A 22,184-nucleotide genomic window follows, 5' to 3' on the forward strand; every position below is an offset into this window, starting at 1 on the left:
CCAGGTGCGACCCTGAGAGGAGAACACATCTGTACACATCTGTATTTTGATGTCTGTCTCTCCCTCTAGACTGTAAGATAGATGAAATTTATGGCATCCCTCTCTTCTGTAGATAGAAGGGGCAGCTGGTGGCAACAAACTAACAGATTAATTCTGCTCCTTCTGCCTTTCCTGAGCCCCTTCCTGCCCACCAAATCACTCTTTTTCTTTCTGCCTCCATTATATTTGGAAGGAAGAGGAAATCCAGATTTTTATCTGCTGAGATCTGGAAAGAGGATGACTGTGTCGTGAGCCATGATAGTCACTGAAAAGAAGTTCAGTACAGCGTTCAACGTGTTGTGTTTGAGGAAGGCCTGGTTAGATGATTGTTTGAAGGGTCCAATACAGCATACAGTATGATTGATATTGAGCACCTTACTACTGCACTTAACTAGACCCTAAACATACATCTCACATGTGTCCACACTACCTATCTTCATATACTGTGTGTATAGTGGAGAAGCAACATGGCCTAGTGGAAAGAGCACAGGCTTACAAGTTGGGATGTGTTTTCTAATCCCAACTTGGCCACTTTTCTGCTGTGTGACCTTGGGCAAGTCACTTAACTTCTTTGTGCCACAGTTTTACCTCATCTGTAAAATGTATTATAAAATGTATTACATTGTGGGACATGGACTGTCTCTGATTATCTTGTATCTAGCTTACCGCTTGGTATAGTGAATGGCACTTAATAAGCTCTTAACAAATACCATTTAAATAAATAAAATATTCTGGCTGTTTATTCACCCCGAAGGCATAGAGGGAGGTTTGACTGGGGTGTTGTGAGCTACAGTGGTATTTAGAGGTTGGAGGATGAAGAGGCACCTGCAGTTCTCCCTCAGGAGCAGCAAGGCTGGGGCCTTCTCAGCATGCACAGTCTTAAATTCCCGGAGGACAGGGATCATTTGTTTTACCTCTGAACTCTCCCCATTGTTATGTACAATGCACTAACACACAGGCACTCAATAACTACTTTTGGTTGATTAACATGCACCCTTAATAACAAAACCCTGCTTCTCGTGTTGGGGCAGGTTCTTCTTGAAAGGCCAGGTCCTATCCAGACTACATGTTTCAATTAAAGGAGCAAAGCCAGGCAACAGTGCACTGCTTTACAGAGACCCCATCAAACACAACCAATTTTATTCTCCACAATGTATCAAAGGGCCCATCTTACCATGAGTCAGATATATGGTCTTCCTTCCATCTTGGGGAACTGAGGGTGAAAAAGAATCTGGTAGATGTTGGGTTGTTAATCCCAGTCACTGCTTTTCCAACCTCCGTGGTTTACAGCCTGGAGCCTGAGGAATGGCCTAGGCAGCATGACCAAGTGGATAGAGCACCAGTAAGGGGATCAGAAGGACCCAGGTTCTAGTCCTGGTTCTGCCACTTGTCTGCTGGGTGACCTTGGGCAAGTCACTTAACATCTCTGTGCCTCAGTTACCTAATATGTAAAATGGGGATTGCGACTATAAGCCCAAGTGGGACATGGACTTTGTCCAACCTGATTACCTTGTATATACCCCAGAGCTTAGAACAGTGCCTGGCACAATATAGGCACTTAACAAATACCATTAAAAATTGCCTTGCATTATAGGAAATGATACCCATTTCTGATTGAGAGGACAAGAGACATAGACCTTACACCATGGAGAGCAGCATCTGCTTTTGAAAGGGGGAGGAAAAAGAATGAAGACAAATCCAGTAGGTGGGTGAGTTCTGTTTGAGGCGATTAATGGTCTTGCAAATCAACGAACAGGGTGCAGCGGAGATAATCCCACCTAGACATCTGCACCTCTGTAGGGGTTCGAACAGACCAATTTCACCTTTCCCTATCTCTGAGGTATGGAGTCCTTGGTTTCCTGTCTTCCATTCTCCCCATGCTGCTTTATTGCACAGTCAGGGAATAAGCAGGGCTTTTCTTCTATTTCCCCAAAGCTATTTAAAACCTCCAAACTTGAAAAAAAGGAAGAAAGGAGGAATGAAAATGGCAAATTAAATTCAGTCTATTTCTGCTTGATCAGTGTTAGGTATACTTGACATTTGAACAGCTTCTTTCATCCTAAAACTTCTCAGATAAACGTTTAGGACACTTACATTGCCCAGGTGTAATTGAGGCAGGGAATGGCAGTTAGGTAGTGAATCAGTGAACGTTAGAACTTCCAAACTCTGCTTCCCACCTTGTAAGAAAAATTGTCTAACCATTCCTTGTCTTTCAATCTCCCTGTCTATCCACCTCTCCCTCTTGTACCCTCTCCCCCTTCCTCACTGAAGGGATTGAAAGAGAAACTGTCAAATGAGATTTAGACTACAGCACAGATTCATTGTGACTCTTGCAATGTCACTACTTTAGTGACTTCTTTTTCTCACCTAGAACCTAGGAATGATAACCCCTGTCCTTTCCATCACCTAGGGATGATGTGAGAATCATTTTGAGTTCAGGCAGAAAGTCCAATGAACTAAGCAAAAGACATAGAGTAAATCAGATACAGCTAACTGAATGAATTTGGGCAAGATTATAAATTCCCCTTAGATTATAAGGTCCTCAAGAGCAGAGGCCACGCAGCTTGTATTTAGTTATTTATTTATTGTGGTATTTGTCAAGTGCTTACTATGTGCAAAGCACTGTACAACTAAGCACATGCAAGTAATCCCAACAGACACAGACTCTGTCCCACATGGGGCTCACAGGCTAAGTGGTACAATTCTCTGTACAAATTAGACACTTCACAAATATATTGATGAATTTGCTGATTCTTCACTACCGTCACCATCATCATCAGTATTTACTGAGTGTCTTATGTGTGAAGAGCCCTCTACTGTGACCTTGGGAGCATGGGATAGAACTTGAAGTCTTCAAGGAGATTATAATCTAATAAAATCTGGGAACTGGGTTTCAATCTAATGAAGATTAATTTAGAGTAGGAAAAAGAGCCAATCCAACTACCACTTTATAAATGAATCTTTTATACAACTCGGGAAATTTGGACTCGTCCACTCATTCCAATTGGACTTCTGAGATTTCCTTGAGCCCATTCTTGCAGCAGAGTGTCTATCGGCTGCATTGTATACTCTCAAATACTAACTATAATGCTCTGTACACAGTAAGCACTCAAGAAATATCACTGATTGATTGATTTTTCCATGGAGGAGAGAGGACTGTATTGCAAAATGGGACAGCACTGTCTCTCAGAGAGCTTGGCCTGCAATCACTCTTCATGACAGAGGTGATGGCCAAGTGAGCCCTCCAAAGGAAACAAGGATACATCCGATTTGGTGAGGCTAACCTTTTCCTGAATTTCCTGTCAGAGGGAGCACTGATCAGTAAGGGGACAAGATGGGACAGGCCCCCAGGTTCAAGGGACCAGGAAACCGTGATAAAGTAAGATAGGAAGGCACAGCAGGATGTGAGATTGAGTCTTGAATCTCCCCATCTTTCCTCTGTGGGTCAGAAAGCAGGAGCTGAAGGTGATGATTGAATGCAGACTATTTCCTACCCTTTAGAGTTATATTGTATTCTCTCAAGCACTTAGTACAGTGCTCTGCACCCAGTAAGCACTGGATAAATATAACTGATTGACTGGAGTAAGAGTGGCTACTTCCAAAGAACCCCTCCCATTTGGAACTGAGGTTCCAATGACAATGAGAGAAATATTTTCCCCTTGGCTCCTCATGCTCTAATGAACACTGTAGTGGTTCCTATAGAAGTCCTCAGCCTTTCCCCTTAAGCTCCACTGGCTGCCTTTTGGTTTTCCCAGCTGTGCATGGGTTGCTGGGAAGGAAGGGGGAGAATGGTGTTGGAGGGACCGGGGAGAGCAGATAGGAGAGAGGGGCCTCTCATTCTCTCGATTCTGGGGATATGTTCTTTAGTCACATATTTCTCTATCCTGCTCAGTTCTGAGTAATCTAAAAATGCAATATTGTTGTCACCAGCTCATGGAAGACATTCAGCCTGAATAATTTAACATGTCACCACCATCCATCACAGCAGCACAACTGGCGATGGAGCACTGAGCCGCAGAAGGGGGCTGAACAGAAACTGACCTTGCAGGTCTGAGGTTGGCATTTGCCACTCACTCACTTGCCAAGGACTGCAGGGTAGCAGTGGGAAGCAGAAGGGTTGGTCAAGGGTTGGTCAACCCCTTCAAGGCCTTTAGGAGGGTGAACAAATCCCAATCCTGAAATCCTAGAAGAAAATGGATCTCGGTCCATCCCCCAAATCACATTTTGCTTTGCTCCTTCACCATTGATGTCTGGGTAGCCAACTGGCTCAGAGCCACCCCTTTTTGGAACATGAATTAGGCCCCTATTTTGCTCAGGGAGTTTTATTGCCCCAACCCTGCCCTTTCCTGATTTATCTAAGAAACTGCCAGTGCTGCGTTAGTGCAGTTCTTGAGTTCAACAAAACCATCCACCCAAATAATACATGACTCAAACTCAGCTGTTTTTCCTCAGGGCTCCGGCAATCTACTGAACACATCTTTTTTCCATCACCAGGCTCACCAGGGACATTCCAATCTCATCGTCTCCCCCACTGCTCTCCCCTCCAACCCCCCACCCACCCATCTACTCACTACCTAGAAGACCAGGTGTCTGAAAGAGTTGCAGCAGTTTATATGCTCATTCTTGTCAGCAGATAATCCTTCTCTGTTGTGTTAACATGCTCTAGTCTTTTGCTGTCTTTAGGCCCCTAATGGAAATTTTCAAACCACCCTGGGTAATTAATGACCGCACTTCGGTATCCTAAATCACGCACTCAATATTAAAACGCCAACAGCAGGGGCCTTTTACAGCTATCTGCCTCATCACGAGGCCCTTAATTGACTCTAGTCCTCTGTAGGGTGTGTTGGCACACCAGGGACAAGGCTTTGGCCAGATGCCACTTCTACCTCCAGAAGCCTAGACCCCAACCATCATAGGTGAGCCCTCTGTACTTTGTCCAGGGCCAAGGGGGCTCTCAATTTGTGATTAGTAAGTAGGTGCTCAATAAGAGTGATCATTGCTACCTTCAGCGTGTTTCTGTGGAAAACAAGGACTGGTGGTCTAAGTTCTCAAGTATTCATTTTCAGGTTTTTCCTAAAAAATTGTCACCACTTTTTAACTGAGTTTCTGTAGGATGAAACATCTTTTTGCCCTTGTTTTAAACTTAATTTGGGGCTCTGATTCATTAATTAAATCACATTTATTGAGAGCTTACTGTGTGCAGAGCACTGTACTAAGCCTGTTGGAGAGTATACTATAACAATAAACAGACACATTCCCTGCCCACAGTGAGTTTGCATACATTAATATAAACAAATTATAACTATGTACATAAGTGCTGTGGGGCTGGGAAGGGAGATAAATAAAGGGACCAAGTCAGGGCAAAGCAGAATGGAGTGGGAGAAGAGGAAAGGAGGGCTTAGTCAGGGAAGGTCTCTTGGAAGAAATGTGCCTTCAAAGGCTTTGAAGGGGAAAAGAGTAATTGTCTGTCAGATGTCAGGAGGGAAGGGTAGAATGGAAAAGCATAGCCTTGTGGGGTGATCCTAAGTAGTAATGGTATTTATAAAGTGCTTACTGTATGCAGAGCACTGTACTAAGGGCTAGGTGAAAATACATAGATGGGAATTAGACATGGTCCTTATCCCTCGAGGGGCTCATAATCTAAAATCCTAAAATTGCTTAGGAAATAAGGATCTAAAATAATAATCATTTTCCCAGCTGCTGTCTATATGGGCCTCGGTGTGAATTTTGGACTGAGCATTGGAATGACAATCCAGGCTCAGGTGAAGGTGGGGCAGTCTGCCCCTCTGCCTTGGGCTTCCTAAGGCTGAGGTAAACAAGGTTCCTGAGAAGAGCAATACTTATTATAATCTGTATGAAAAGTACTGTGTACCCATTAAGACAAGGCCCATCATCCCGAAGGCATACACATCTGTGGCCCATTGTTTCTGAGACTTGGGCTGATCATAGTGAGAACATTGACTTCCTTCTTCCTGAGTCAGGGCATGAGCTAGGCCCCAGATTTTCAGCTTGTGTGACATTCTATGTCTTGTCTCTATCACCACCAAGGGCATGGTGTTCTGGGGGCTATTCATAAGAATCTATTTCCCAGCTGATGCCTCCATGGCATTTGCTGCAGAGATGTTTTCCTGACTGTTTTTGGATAATTTCCTTTCAAAGAGTCACTGCCTGTTGTGTGTCCCACCCAGAGGGTACCTCTGTAGGTCTAGGCCCTGAATCAAATTCTCAGAGAAAACTGATCTCATTAATAGCTGCTCCTGGCTCTGATTTGCTGTGCTGTGCTAGACTCTGCATCTGGTGAAAGGCACAGTGCACAGTAAACACTGAAGATAGCCAGAGGGTTTAGTTTAGATGCCTTAGCAAATTGGTTGTTTCTTTGTGACCAAATTCAATCTGAAATAGATTTTCGGTTTTGTCCATCTCTTCTGTTTCATACTTTCCTCTATAGTTCCCAATCCTTAGGGCTCCTCTAGTCTAAACTCCTCAAAATAAACTAATCCACCAGCCAGTAATATTTATTAACAACTTTGTGCAGAGCAATATACCAAGAATTTGGGAGAATGCAATAGAATTAGTACATATGATTCTAGTCCTTAAGGAGCTGGATGAGGATGTGTTTAACTTCAGGGGAAAGAAGCCTTCTGAGAGTGAGCAGTTGAAGTTGATGGTCAGGGAGGGAAGCTGAGTGGGTGCAAGTGATTTCAGAAGGTGAGAAGGGACGGGGTTGGAGCTTCAGATGCAGGGGAGTGTTATTCCTCCCAAAGGGGTGTAGTGTAGAGAAGATAGGGACAATAACAGCTCTCTCCAAGTCAGGCACCTTTAATTTCACGCCTTACCTGAGGCTTCTGCATATGATGCTGGTCCAGGTACTGAGTAATGGCTGTTTCTACACTTAGGCTTTAAAAAGATCTGTTAACCCACCCAAGCAGACACAGCTATCTCCCCTTGGCCCTCCTGAAGATGTTCCCACCATCATTAGTCCCTTTCCTGGCACTAGAACTCCGTGGCTTGTCATTGTTGGTTGAGTAGAAACTTGGCATCCCTTGATCTCCAGTGGTACTCATTCAACACTCGTGGCCCCTCCTCCAACTTTTTTTTTAATGGGATTTGTTAAGCGCTTAGTATGTGCCAGGCATTATGCTAAGTGCTGGGATAGATACAAGCTAATCATGTTGGACACAGTCCATGTCCCAGAACTTACAGTCTTAATTCCCATTTTGCAGATGAGGGAATTTGGGCAAAGAAAAATTGTGACTTACCCAACATCATGCAGCAGACAAGTGGTGGAGCTGGGAAGAACCCAGGTCCTTCAGACTTCCTTGTGTGTGTGTGTGTGTGTGTGTAGTCATGGTCGAGTGGTTAGGGCAATGGACTGGAAATCCATTGGGGTTTCCCCGCGCAGGTTCATATCCTGCCGACTATGATTGCTTTTCCAGCGCTTAGAACAGTGCTTTGCACATAGTAAGCACTTAATAAATGCCATTATTATTTATTTATTCCGGTTGATCTTCACCTAGAGTCTTGACCTGCCCTCTTGGAGCCACGTGGTCCAGAGATGAAGCGGGGTGTGGGTGCCCCAAAATATCAAGGATTTGGGGAAAACACGGGGTGCTAGCATCAACCCAAACTGCAACGGGTTGGAGGCTGGAGGTTTCCTACGGCATCAGCAGCTCCAAGAGATGCTGCTATGGGCCGGGCAGAAGCTGAGGGCCGCACCACGGCCCCTCAGCATTGTGGTGTGTGTGGTTAGGGGGCAGCCGGCCAGGGCTGCTGGAGTGGGGCTGACAGTGGTACCAGGCTTTGGGACTAGTTGGCGGTGAGGGGCACTGCGCATGGGCATAGAAGCAGAGGTGCATCACAGAGATGCTTCATAGCAGTCACAGTTCTGGTCTTCAGGTTGTGCCACAGAGCAGAGGGGACATGGAAAGGAACATTGGTTCCACAGAGAAGCAGCCCAGAGCCACATCTTGGTGCTGCAGGGCTCCCTGGACCACGGGTGTGACGCAGTGGCTCAGAGCTCCTCTGCGCTGCAGAGCTCAACTCAAACTGCGGTTTGGAGCATGGGTGAGGAAAGCCGCCTCAGCAGCCTAGGGATGCCCTGCAGGCGCAGAGGCTCTATGAATGAGGCTCCAGTGAACCTGGGGGTTGGGGAAGGAGGAGCATGATGCTGACAAGAAGATGGTGAGCAGGTACCAGATTTGACTCCATGGTGGAAGTAGCCTGTGCTCACCTCTCTGCCAAGGAGCCCGATCCTCAGGAAGACAAGGGTAACAGGGAGAGATTTTGAAAGCAGCGAGCAATCTCTTCTTGAGGGATGGCATCAGGCAGGGAACCCCCAGTTCTTATAAGCAATTTTAAAATCTTAACGACCTTTTCAGACTGGCCCAATTTATTGAATCATTGCCAGCACCTACATCTAGAGGCAATATAGTATTAAATGCTTTGGTAAAGTCTTAAAAAACTATAAAGAGGACTTAGTGCTTCTCCCTGCACTTCTCCATATGATGGGCTTGAAGATTAGGGAAGCAGCGTGGCTCAGTGGAAGGAGAATGGGCTTTGGAGTCAGAGGTCATGGGTTCAAACCCCGGATCCGGCAATTGTCAGCTGTGACTTTGGGCAAATCACTTAACTTCTCTGTGCCTCAGTTACCTCATCTGTAAAATGGGGATTAAGACTGTGAGCCCTCCCTGGGACAATCTGATCATCTTGTAACCTCCCTAGTGCTTAGAACAGTGCTTTGCACATAGTAAGCACTTAATAAATGCCATTATTATTATTATTAGGTCCAGTGTGCCCTGATGGTCCCCATTTTGAATATGGGAAACAGCATGGCTTCATGGAAAGACCACTGGCCTGGGAGTCAGCAAACCTGGGTTCTAGTCTTACCTCTGCCATTTGCCTGCTGTGTGACTTTGGGTAAGTCTCTAAACTTCTTTGTGCCTTAGTTTCCTCATCTGTAAAATGGGGATTCAATACCTGTTCCCCCTCCTACTTAGACTGTGAGCCCATGTGAAATGGGGACTGAGTCCGATCTGCAAACACTGTATCTACTCCAGTGTTTGGTACGGTATTTGGCATAAAGTAAGCACTTTACAAATACTGATATTACTGTTATAGTTGTTATTATTACAAATATTATTACTATTATTGTATGGGGAAACTGAGGCCCAGAGAGTTTATGTGACCTGCCCAAAGTCATACTGCAGCAGGCAAGAGGTGGAAATGGGACTTTAACACTTCAACCGATGTCTTCTGATTCCCAGTCCAATGCTCTTTTCACTGGCCACTCTGCCTTGCATATATTTAACTGAACACAGTTTTTTGTAGCCTCTCTCATCTATTTTGGCAAATTGTCAACACTCCTTTCCTAGTTCCCTTCCCCATTCAGGAAGAATTATGTATTCCTAAATTGGGCTACTTAGGCATTCTTGATGCTACTAAACTGTGCTCCTGCTATTGTGATACGAAACGTTGTACTAAGCACTTAGGAGAGTATACAAAAAGCAGAAAGCACTGTCTCCAATTTTTAGAGGTTTCTAAAAGAGGAGAAAGGCAGACCTAATCATTTGCAAATAGTGAGAGCAGGAGGAAGAACGTGTATATAACAGACAGTAACACGAAGAGGTCAGGATGAAATAGCTGAATAATTGGATATCGCTATGCACAAGAGATGTGGATGGGTGTTACTAGATAAGTGATATGGTAAGTGACTGTGAGCTCATTGTAGGCAGGGATTGTCACTGTTTATTGTAGTGCACTCTCCCAAGCGCTTAGTACAGTGCTCTGCACACTGTAATGAATGAATAAGGCTGCCTGTTGGGTTGATGAAACTTGGGTTGTTGGTAATTAACTGGGAAAGGCTTCCTGGAGCAGTTGGGGTTTGAAGAGGGCTAGCAAGATGTGGTTTGGTGAATTTGAGCTATCATACGGTTCCAGGCAGGGGGAAATGGAGTGGTCAAGGGAATAGAGGTGGGAAAATAAAGAGCAACCAAAATCATCTCACTATCAGGATGCATTTGTATTTGCATCCTTTATTCACAGCTCCCCACCCCCTACAGCCCTTATGCACATATCCATCATTTATTTATTTATGTTAATGTCTGTATCCCCCTCTAGACTGTATGCTCACTGTGGGCAGGGAACATGTCCACCAACTCTGTTATATTGTATTCTCTCAAGCACTTAGTACAATAAATTAGATTGATTGATTATCAGCAGTGTTACTTTTGAACTCAAAGGACAGAAAGGTATATGAACATATATAAGGTCTACTCCTTTTCCTTCTCCTCCCCTCACACTCCTTCCTGGTGATGATTCACTTGGCCAGCTTGCCTGGGAACAACCAAACCCCTGTTTCATTGTTAGTCCCAGCACTTTGGCCATAGGGAGGAAGCTGGATATCTCTTGTCTCCTCAGGCAGATGAAAAAGGTCACAGAAAAGAAAGGTTACTGGAAAATTGCTGTAAGCCAGGATTAGGTTTGCAGACATTTCAGTGCAATTTCTTGGGGAAAGCTGGAGGCTATTAGGGGTCATTGTGTGGTTTTGATACCTCCCCATCAGCCCCTCCCAGAATGCTGCCCTACTCATGGTCTGCAGGAGGACTTGGGACAAGTGAATGGCACTGAGCTGTGCTCCGGGGCTCCTTGGCCTTCAAACCTGCCAAACCTGAGGCTGCTGTGGTGTTCCACCACAAGTTCCAGGAATATTCCCATATTTCAGGGGCTGCATGGAGACTAAAACAGGAAATTCTGTAAGTTTACATTTGGGATCTTGGCTTGGAATACAGCAATCCATCAATCGATAGCATTTATTGAGCACTGACTGTGTACATACTAAGGGTTTTGGAGAATACAGTATAATAGAGTTGGTAGACATGTTCCCTGATCACAAGGAACTTGTGAACCCTGTTATCATCAGTAGTATTTATTGAGCACTTACTGTGTGCAGAATACCGTACTAAGCACTTTGGAAAATACACTATAACAAAGTTGGTGGATGTGTTCCCTGCTTAAAAGGAAGATACAGTCCCTCATATTATCAATGGTATTTATTAAGTACTTACTATGTGCAGAGCACTTTACTAAGAGCCCAGAAGAGTATGCTATAAAAGCGTTGGTAGATATGTTCCCTGCCCATAACAAGCTTAGAGTCTAGAGGTAGGGACAAATACTAATATAAATGAATAATTTACAGATAAATGCATCATTTCAATCAGACTGGGGTGGGAGGTGAATACCAAATGCCCACTGAGTACAGCATGGGCATTAGGGCCTGGACTCCCACTTGGTCCCCCTGAGGAGCAGGTTGGTTCACTTTCAAATGGAAAATTCACCAAACTGTCTCCAACTAGGGATAATAGGCCACGAGGGTGCCACCACTGTGGGGAGAGAAGAGGAAGAGGCCCAGGGCCCAGGAGGTATTTGGAACTTAGCAAGAGAGAATTTTGGTCAGGCTATGCAGGTCATGTTGATCAATCACCTCTCTACTTCCTATCTTACCTTCCTGATCTCCTACATAGTCCAGCCCACACTCTTCGCTCCTCTGAAGCCAACCTACTCATCATACCTCAATCTCATCTATTTCTCTGCTGACCCCTTACCTGCCTTTGGTCTGGAACTTCCTCCTCCTTCATTCCTGATAGACCATCATGCTCCCTACCTTCAAAACCATTCTAAAATCATAACTCCTCCAAGAGGCCTATATTGACTAAGTCCTCATTTCTCTTATTTGCCTTCCCATGTATGTCACCTCTAATCACCTGATAGCCTCCTCACTTCCTGCCCCAAAGCACTTACCTACAAATCCTTATATGCTGCCATTCCACTGTCTACAATTTCTTTTAAAATCTATCTCTTCCTCTAGACTGTAAGCTCCTTTGCTGGGATCATGTTACCTGCTCCATTGTATTATGTTCTCCGAGGTGTTTAGTACAGTGCTCTGTGAACAGCAGTGTTCAATAAATATCACTGCCTAAGTGATTTATTCATTTCCTCTCTGGACACCCACTGATTGAGCAGCAACCTTTCCTTCCCCACCTTTTTCATTGGAAAAAATTGAAAAATTTATACAGCACAGGAGGTAACTGCTTCACTGGCTGCCCTTTTCTTCCTAGCCCAGAATTGTAGCCCTTGTACTTGTGCCTAAAGGAACAAAAGGATTTTTTTAACAGTAAAATATTTTAATGGCAGTTTAAAAGGCCTTGCCAGTCTCAAGAGACCTCTCCTTTCCTACCATTTTCAAAAGCATTGGCTGTCAGATGCCAATTCCACTTCTAGCATTATCCCTTTGAAAGAGAACCATGTGTGGCTGATTCCGAGATTACCTCCCTCTGAGCAAGATCCTGGGGTAAGACTGGATTTATGAAATAGGGGAGGATCTCTATGTTGGGGTAGTTTAATAAAAGCTCCAGAGCTCTAGAAAAGAAGCTCCTTGTGGGCAAGGAACCTGCCTATCGATTCTGTTGCATTTTATTCTCCGAAGCACTTAGTACAGTGCTTTGGACACAGTAAGTGCTCAGTAGATATCACTGATTGAGTGCAGAGCAACAGGGGGCAGCTGGACTGTTTGGGAACCCTTTTGAGGTCAATGACAGTTGACAGCCCTGGGCAAACTGGAAGTTGAGGTAGGGATTTCAGAGAGAAATGTAAAATCAATGTTGTACATTCAAACTTACATTTGGTGAATGTTTATTTCTGAAAGGAAAAAACTGGGCAGTATTTCCTGTTCTGTCTGGCCCATCCTCTAGCCTCTGCAGGTAACCATGTGGGTGTGAAATCCTAGTATGCACAGAGACTGATGCAGAATTTCACAGTGTTTTATCGACATTTTCTCTGGTGCAAATTGTTATTCCTCTTATGAACAGATGGAGAAACTGAAGCGCAGAGAGATTAATCAGATTGCCCCAGGCCAGAGAGAAAAATGTTGATGGCAACCTGTTTGCCCACTTCAAGCCGAGTACTCTGACCATGGACCTTTTATCTCCGCAGTAATGATAATCATGCATTATACATGGACAGCTAGTGGACACCCTGCAGATGACCATGGACTGTCAAAAGGCAATAACATTTCATTTCAGCCTCCAAATGTGCCTCTGTGTCCTTTGAGCCTGAAGGTGCAGCTAGTTCGATGTACTGTCATTCCTTTTTGAAGTACTTCTGTTGCATATTCAACATTTGTTTCTTCTTGGTCTTCCCCACTGATTGTAAACTCCTCGAGGGCAAACACCATGCCTTTCATTTCCACTGACTCTTCCAGGTGCTTTAACGCTCTGCATTCAGTAGGGATCAATCGATGTGACAGTGGATAAAGGTAATTCTGCTGGCTTGGTCCCTGGCCAGGCTCTGAACAGAAGCTGATGTGGTGCCCTGATCTCTCTCCTCCTCTGCAGTCTCCCATTTCTTTCTGCCTTCAGAGCATGCCTACTTGGATGTCCCATTGACACCTCAAACTTAACATGTTGAAAACAGAATTCCTAATTCCTAATTTTCCCACCCAAACCCCACCCTCCCTGAGTTTTTTCCACTATCCTTCCTGACTCTCAAGACTGTAGACTCATTATTGTAGACTCATCTCTGTCATTCAACCCACATATTCAATCTGTCACCAAATCCTGTCGGTTTTACCTTCATAACATTACAAAAATCTGCTCTTTCTTTTCCATCCAAACTGCCACTGTGTTGAACCAAGCCCTTATCATATCCCACCTTGACTACCGCATCAGCCTCCTCACTGGCCTCACTGCATCTTGTCTTTCCCCTTCTAGTCCATACTTCATTCTGCTACTTGGGTCATGTTTCTGACTCCCATACCTTACGTTGCCTACACAATTTGTTTCTCTAATACCCACCTACTCATTCTCATCTCTCTCACTGCCGACCCTTGCCCACTTTCACCTTCCGGCCTGGAACTCTGTCTCCTTTCCTTAACATAGAAGACCCCTCCCAAATCTCCCCACCTTCAAAGCCTTATTAAAATTACATCTCCTCCAGGGGGCCTTTGCCAACTAGCCCTCATTTTCCTTACATCCTCTTCCTGCTGTGTCACCTTTGAACTTGGATCTGTACTCTTTAGGCACTTGATATTTGCCTCAGTTCCAGGATACTTATTTACATATCTGTAATACATTTTATTGTTGGTCTCCATGTTGGGCAGGGAACATGTCTACCAACTCTGTTGCATTGTCCTCTCCCAAGCACTTAGTACAATGCTCTGCTCACATTAAATGCTCAATAAATAACATTGATTGATTGAATAGGGGTTGGATTGAGAATTGGGATCAGCAGACAATCTACTGGACCTGGTTTCAGATCACCCTGAATGAGATGTGCTGGGTGGTGTTTTCAGGTGCAGCATGGCCATGACAAGGTTTTGCCCCCTAAGACCATGGCCCTGATGTCTTCCCTACTTCCTTGCAGGTGGAATTGGCTTTGGGAGAACCAAAGGACATTCGGGTTCTGAGGCAGATGACGAGACCCAGCTGACCTTCTACACTGAGCAGTACAGGAGCCGCCGGCGAAGCAGAGGTAAACAGCAAGTCCACCTCTGAATTTCACAATGGGTGGTGGGTGGGAGAGCTTGACCCCAGAATGACCACTTGCATGTGCCATTGGAGGCAGGTTTGAACACAAGCACTGAGTGGCTGAGAGCAAAGCCACTCTAAGGTTAGCCCTGACACCCAGACCTCCCCAGGCAGCTATCACTGGGGTTCTGACATTTTTCTCCCTTCAGAGAGTTCTGTTTTCTGGAGTACTTCATCCCCAGCCTAATAACCCCAGCCACAAGCCTGGTTTGCCTTTGAAACAGGGTCCAGATTTAGGTATTCTGTGTCGACTCTTACCCAGCTGGGGCCGGCCTGCTTGGCAGTGAAAAATAATTGGTTCAGCTACACGCTAACTTACATTTCTCACCCTTCTCATAACGGCTGCAGGAGGGATTTAAGCATGTGGGGTTAACATTTCTTCATCTGTACCCATCCTGGCACCTTTGGCTCACTCACAGTTTAGACTTAGAGCTGGGTAAGTAGAAGAACCCAGCCTGCACTGCAGAGTATTTACAGCTAATTGGAAAAACATTCATCACTTAGGAAGCTCAGCAGTAAATCTGCGTTAAAGTTAAAAAAGAAAAGAAGACCCAAACTGCAATTCTCCAGATAAATGATTTGGCTAACTGCCTTGTTGCGATCCTCGAGCTGGTTCATTGTTGTGTTTTCATTAGTGCGGAGAAGAGGGTTAGTATTCTCTTCCATTTCAAACTGTTGTTTTCAGCCACTTGTCTCCTTCTCCTGTATTACCTGATTGTTGCTTTCATGAACTGGAATTTTCCAGCTTGTTCTTAGCTCAAAGGTGAAATCTTTTTGACCCAGTGTGTTTGTTATTTGTCTGTCACAGACACCGAGCTTAGCGCTTCACAGCCCATGCAAAGGCACAACCCCACATCCATCCGCCTGGCCCCTAGGGCTTAAGGGTAAACCAGTTGGGCGGCAACAGTACGATACAAATCCTCAGGCTGTGAAGGCCATTAGATTTCATTGCTATTAGTGTTTAACATTTATATAGCTCTTTACGCTTCACAGAGAGTTTGGAATTTTACTTCATTTTTATAGAGCTGTTCCCCCACCTGGGAAACCAGCAGACTCACAGTATATTGAGGACAAGAAATTAAGTGACTTGCACAAGGTCACTGTGCATTAGGAATTGCAGATCTGCCTGAGCTGTGCTGATATGGGGATGAGTGAGCTCCTGGAGGTTTCTGTTGTTCTGAAAGGGATTTTCAGCCAAACTCTTCAGAGAGGAACAGAGCCCGTGGGAGAGAAAGAGAGGACACAAATGAAAGCAATCAGGGGGGAAAGTGGAAATGAGAGTGGAAGAATTGAAGGCAGAAGTGATAAGAAACAGCATTGCCTAGTGGTCAGAGCACAGGCCTGGGAAGCAGAAGGAGCTGGGTTCTAATCCTGGCTCTGCCACTCGTCCGTTGTGTGACCTTGGGCAAGTCACTAAATTTCTCTGTGCCTCAATGACCTCATCTGTAAAATGGGGAATAAGACTATGAGCCCCATGTGGGACATGTACTGTGTCCAACCTAATTAGCTTGTATATATTCAACCTAGCCCAGCCCTTAGTACAGTGCCTGGGACATACATAAGATGCCATAAAAATATAGTGATGGACATCAGGCTGGTGATATTTCATCAGGTGACCCAGCTGGTTGTATGGGTTCTAATCCCAGCCTAATAGTAACTGTGATATTTGTTAAATGCTCACAGTGTGACCAGCACTGGACTAGAGACCCTGTAATTGGATCGTCTAGGAAACTTCAATACTACAATAGCAAAGGGAGAAACTGCACCATTGCAAAACAGAGATGATGAAGGGGGTACTGCAGTGTGGGGTGAAAAGAGTTGCTAGCGGTCTAGCACTCAAGAGCAAGAGTTGGGAATTCAAAATTTCAGAGGGAATTTTTTTGTAAATCGTCTCCCAGCAATGCCAAGTGAGACCCCTGGGGGTTCACAGCTGAGACATACATCAGGGAGGGAGGTGAAACGTTCAACACAAGGAAAGAATTGAGGAATGAGTTTGTTGTGGCCAGGGGATATGCCTGCCAACTCTGTTGTACTCTCCCAAGCACTGAGTACAGTTTATGCCCTCAATAAAAACCATTGACTGACTGAAAGAGCCCCTGTCCCACAAGGGGCTCCCAATCTAAGGGAGAGTGGGGAATAACCCATTGTTCCATCTCCACATCTACATGCAGCAATTCTTTCTGCAAAATGAGGGTGTCAGCCACGCTGCTGCCATGTGGGCCACTTGGGAGCAGACTGTCCTGAGTCCAAGTCATGAAGTGAGTCTTCTATGGGACTGTCCGGGGGAATGGGAGGGGTTTGTCTGATTTCAGTTGGTAGCAGTGCAGTTGGTAGCAGGGTGTGCCTTGTCTTTGAGTTGCAAACTCTCTGCTAATGGTTGTGGCTGAGGCCTGAGTCCCATGGCCCCGCCTAGAGTGGAGGTCTTGCAGGATTTGGGAGGGCTGAGTTCTGGGGTGGGCTAGGACTTCATTGTGCCTAGGCCTCTGCGGTCACTGCACCACAATGAGAGTGAGGCCCATTGGCAGTGTCATTTTAATTGAAAATGCCTCTATCTGAAGCTAGAAGCCTACACAGACACAAATTTCCCTCCAAAGGGATAATGGGGAAATGCTTATCTACTTCCAAATGCAATTCATTTAAATCGGAGGGAAAAGAAAAACACTATTACCTGGGGACCAGAGCTGCTTCATCTTTGAGCATGCTGTTGCTTCTCTTTCCAGACAAACCCTGGGTTCCTCTCCTCATTTCCAGCTTTTCCTGGGGAGTGAGACTGAGATTTGACATTGCAATATGCGGCATTTTCCACTGGCTGCTTTGCACATCTCACCTTTAAGGTGCCTGTGAAAAAAAACCAACGGCGGCAGAATGACATGTGTGGTAGTCAGCAGCCTGTTTGCAAATACAGCAGAGTCCTGTTTGTGCTGCCTTTCTTTAAGTTCACTTACAGTTTGTGTCATTTGTGAAGGATGTAATGTGCCTAATGAGGCTCTGAAACTCAGTAATAACAGAGATGGGAGGGGAAGGGGGAGAGGGAGCAGGGTGCAGGAGAGGAGAGGGATAGACCTGTCCTTAACTCCTCCATTAGCAGCCTCGGAATGCTGCTGATCTGAAAATGCAAAGATTAATCGGTCACCAATGTCTTGGCTTCCCACTGCTTTCTAAGAACCTTGACCCCTTTGGGCAGGGATTGTGTCTGCCAACTCTATTGTTTTGGACTCTCCCAAGCACTTAGTACAGTACCCTGCACACAGTAAGCACTCAGTAAATATCACCGATAGACGGGTGAATTCCAGCCATTCTTGAGCCTCAGAAGAGTAAAGAGAAACATGTGGGGGCTGAAACGGTCTCTCTCTGAGAGAAGCAGGATGATATGCTAGGAGTGGCAGAGGCCTGGAAGTGAGGAAGTTGGTTCTCGTCCAGGATTTCACCTGGCTTAGGCAGGTCATCTCCCCTCTACTTTGCCTCAGTCCCTCCATTGCAAACATTCGGTAAGAGCTAGATAAATAATAATGATGGCATTTGTTAAGTGCTTACTATGTGCCGAGCACTGATTCAGTGAGACAGAGCCTTGCTGAGGCTGTGACCAGGACATCAACCAATCAATGGTATTTATTGAGTGCTTACTATGTGCAGAGCACTGTACTAAGTGCTTGGGAGAGTAGTACAGTGCCTGGCACATAGTAAGTGCTTAACAGATACCATAATTATAATTACAATATAGCAGAATTAGCAGACACATTCCCTGCCCATAATGAGCTACTCTCTAGTGGGAAGACAGACATTAAAAGTGGGACATGTTAAATTTGAGGTGTCGGTGGAACATCCAAGTAGAGACTGCAAGAGAAGGAGAAGTATCAGAGTTGTAGATGTAAATTTGGGAATCCTCTATGAAGAAATGGTAGTTGAAGCTGTAGGAGCAAATGAGTTCAAGGGAATGGGTGTTATTGGATAATAAAGGGGACCCAAAATTGAACCTTGAGGGACTCCCAGAGTCAGGAGGGTGGGAGGAAGAGTGGGGCCCTGAGAATGAGTGCTCAGGGAGTTAGGTGGAGAACTATGAGAGGATGGTGTCAGTGAAGCCAAGATTAAGTAATATTTTCCAGAGAAGGAGGTGGTCAACAGTGTCGATGTTACCTGAGAGGTTGAGGGGGATTAGGGTGAAGTAAAGGCCACTGGATTTGGCAAGTAAGAAATTATTGGTGATCGTTGAGGGGACAGTTTCCATGGAATAAAGAGAACAGAAGACAGATTAGAGTGGGTCAAGAAGAGAATTGGAGGGGAAAATGTGAAAGTAGTGGAGGTAGATAGCTTGCTCGAGGAGTTTGGAGGGAGATAGGGCAATAACAGGAGGGAGTCATGGGGTCAGGGAAAGTTTTTTGGGGTTTTTTTTCTTTAGTGTAAAGGATACATGGACCTGTTTAAGAGCACTGAGAAAGAAGCCATTGGAAAGTGAACAGTTTAAGATGGAGGTCAGGGAGGGGAGAAGGGAAGGGTCAAGCGCTTTGAAAAGGTATGAAGGGGTGATGTCCTAGGTGGAGTTGATAAACAGTAGGCAATACCTCTCATTATATTGAGTGCAGGGCCCTGCAAAGACACCCTGAGGCCAGACCAACTGCTTTATTTACATCTCTCAGAGGCTTCATAGTGCATCCTATTTCTCTCCAATCTCAGTGGAGACAGAGTCAATATTGGAGCCTGATTGACACCCCTCCTCCCACAACTTCTAGGCTTGATCTTCGTGACCTCAGACCTCCCACTGGAGAGACAGTTTGGAGCCTTCCCTCTTCCCATTCTTTGGGACTACCCCTTGGGCTGACACCAGTTTATGTTCTGAGGACAAGAGAGATAACTTTATGAAGCTGCAATGCCTATCCTCCCCTTTACAGCCTAATGAAGATAATTGGGCTGCCCAGGGAGATGGGGGGCTACACTCTTAACTGGGGTCAGCAGAACGCAGTCTGCCCTTGGGGTCTGTGGCTTCCAAAGATGAGAGAACCGATCCCCAGCCTGGAATGACCTGGCAGTGAAACCAGAGGCTAGGTTTAAGACAAATTAACTGGCTTCAATTACCTGGCCGGTTATTGTGGCAGTCACCACTGGAAGTGTGGGTGTGTGCCTGGCTCATGCCAGCAGGGTGTTCTCAGGACTGCCAGAGGAGTGAGAAGCTCAACTTTGATCTACTTCTCTATTTGTTCTGTAAAACAAGACCCTTCCTAGGTGAAAATTAGGTATTCACAAGTGGTTAAGTGTGTGTGGAAGGGTCTCTTTGATCCCCTTCCTCAGTTTCCCGTGTCCCCCTGGTAACCCTGGAAGAAACACTCATTTGATTATTTCACGGGTGAAAAATTAAAGCGAATTATAGAATCAAGCCAGGGCCCTGCCTTATCCTGAACCCACAGCAGTGTCAAGGGCGTCTGGAAGGGGGAAGTGTACCAGAAGACATCAAACACTTCCCCCCACTCCCCAGCCACCCCCGCCTACCCGAAGACAGTCCCTGAAATATGGTTTAAATCGTGCTCAGATTTCCGTCTCCTTTGCAGTGCCATTCGGCCTGGCTCCCAGACAGCAGCAGACTTCAAGCTAAAGGAGACTGCTGTCAGGAATCAAATGGGAGACAAAAGGCGATTAACCGAACATGTCGTTTTGAGTTGCTTACACTGGTGAGAGGGAATAATCAGGCTCCCTCGCCTTCTCGCTCTTCAACTACATTCAGTGGGATTTCTTTTTACCCTTTTTCCATTCACTGAGAGAGTTTCTCCCTTGTGTCCTTGCCAAGGAAATCCCTGGGTCATTAATCTTTGCAATTCTGTGGACAGGCTAGGCCCAAGGGAGAGGGCTTACCCCAACCTTGACTGCTTGTTCCCCTTGGAAGGAGCATTCTGGGTGCATGGGGAGGAAGTAGTGAACACCCTGCTCTCGGCAGTTAGGGATGGCTGGTAGACAGGGTTTGTAGGACTGTAGTAAGCAGCCTCTGGCATTCAGGGGTAGATTTCTAGTGGAAGGAGGACCCAGAGGAGATGGTATCGTCATCCCAACTCCACCACTATAGTAAGTATTTCTAGAGTGATTAAATCAGTCAATCAACAGTATTGATTGAACACTTTCTGTACGCAGGGCACTATACTATGTACTTAGGAGAGTACAACACAATACAGTTGGTAGACACACAGCGCTTAGTACAGTGCTCTGCACACAGTAAGCACCCAATAAATATGATTGAATGAACTAAAGCTCCACCAGGAGCTTACAGTCTAGAGGGGGAATCATCTCCAAATCAGGGTGGGAGGGGGGAGGAGAGAGGGATGAAGATGCCTATTTTTCCTTCCTCCCAGGACTATTATGAAGATAAATAATGAGGGCATTTGCTAAGCACTTACTGTGTGCCAGGCGCTGTACTAAGCCCGGGGTGGATACAAGCAAATCGAGTTGGACACAGTCCCCGTCCCACATAGGGCTCATGGTCTCAATCTCCATTTTACAGATGAGGCAACTGAGGAACAGAGAAGTGAAGCGACTGCCCAAGGTTACACAGCAGACAAGTGGCAGAGCCAGGATTAGAACCTATGACCTTCTGACTTCTAGGCCTATGCTGTATCCACTAGGTCCCCATACCTAGATAGGTGCTCCTTTGTATTTGATGGTGCACTGAAAAGACCAATGAGGGCCTAAAATGCCCTCCTGCATTGTGTACAGGTAATGATGGAATCTTGCTGTGATCACATTTTTATTTTTCCCCAAACAAGACTTCTCCCCATTTTTGAGGCTCCTTCTTGGTAGCCGATTCTTCCCCAAGGTTTTTTATAGTATCAGCAGCCTTTCTCCCAGTTACTGCCTCCTAGGCGGGTCTGTCACTGCAGAGCATGGGCTTGAGTCAGAGGTCCTGTGTTCTAATCCCTTCTCGGCCACATGTCTGCTGCACGACCTTGGGCAAGTCACTTAAATTATCTGTGACTCAGTTACCTCATCTGTCAAATGGGGAGTAAGACTGTGAGCCTCCTGTGGGATATGGACTGTGTCCAACCTAATTATCTTATATCTACCCCAAGGCTTAGTACAGTGTGTAGCACATAGTAAGCCCTTAAGAAATGCAATTAAAAAAAAAGTCAAGTGGCAGAATGAGATTACCATCAGTGAGGTGCTGGAAAATTTTCAGCTCACTATGACTGAAGCAATATATGTAAGCAACACAGCTCTGTGAGGTGAAGCAGTGTGGCACAGTGGAAAGAGCATGGGCTTTGGAGTCAGAGGTCATGGGTTCAAATCCCGGCTCCGCCAATTGTCACACAGCTGTGTGACTTTGGGCAAGTCACTTAACTTCTCTGTGCCTCAGTTACCTCATCTGTAAAATGGGGATTAAGACTGTAAGCCCCCCGTGGGACAACCTGATCACCTTGTAACCTCCCCAGTGCTTAGAACAGTGCTTTGCACATAGTAAGCACTTAATAAATGCCATAATAATAATAATAATAATAAAAATAAGGTGGAACCAAGGAGGATAATGGACAACAGCAGACTACCCCAGCAGCTGCTGTTGGGTGAATTGGAAGGGGCCACATATAAGACAGG

At 45.5% G+C, this 22,184-nt stretch overlaps 1 protein-coding gene and 1 non-coding gene across 5 annotated transcripts in view; both read left to right on the plus strand.

The window, feature by feature from the left end:
• The window catches only part of ASTN2 (astrotactin 2), an 854,016-nt gene that overhangs the window by 268,548 nt on the left and 563,284 nt on the right, over nt 1-22,184 (plus strand). For all 4 annotated transcript variants that reach the window (XM_038744812.1, XM_038744813.1, XM_038744815.1 and 1 more), the window contains one exon: nt 14,455-14,562. In XM_038744812.1, the coding sequence (XP_038600740.1) occupies nt 14,455-14,562 (108 nt within the window). The remainder of the gene's footprint in view (nt 1-14,454; nt 14,563-22,184) is intronic.
• On the plus strand, nt 7,381-7,462 carry TRNAS-GGA. The gene has a single exon. It is a non-coding gene; the product is annotated as a tRNA-Ser (tRNA).

This window comes from Tachyglossus aculeatus, chromosome 4 (assembly GCF_015852505.1).
Source record: "Tachyglossus aculeatus isolate mTacAcu1 chromosome 4, mTacAcu1.pri, whole genome shotgun sequence".
Lineage (NCBI taxonomy): Eukaryota > Metazoa > Chordata > Mammalia > Monotremata > Tachyglossidae > Tachyglossus > Tachyglossus aculeatus.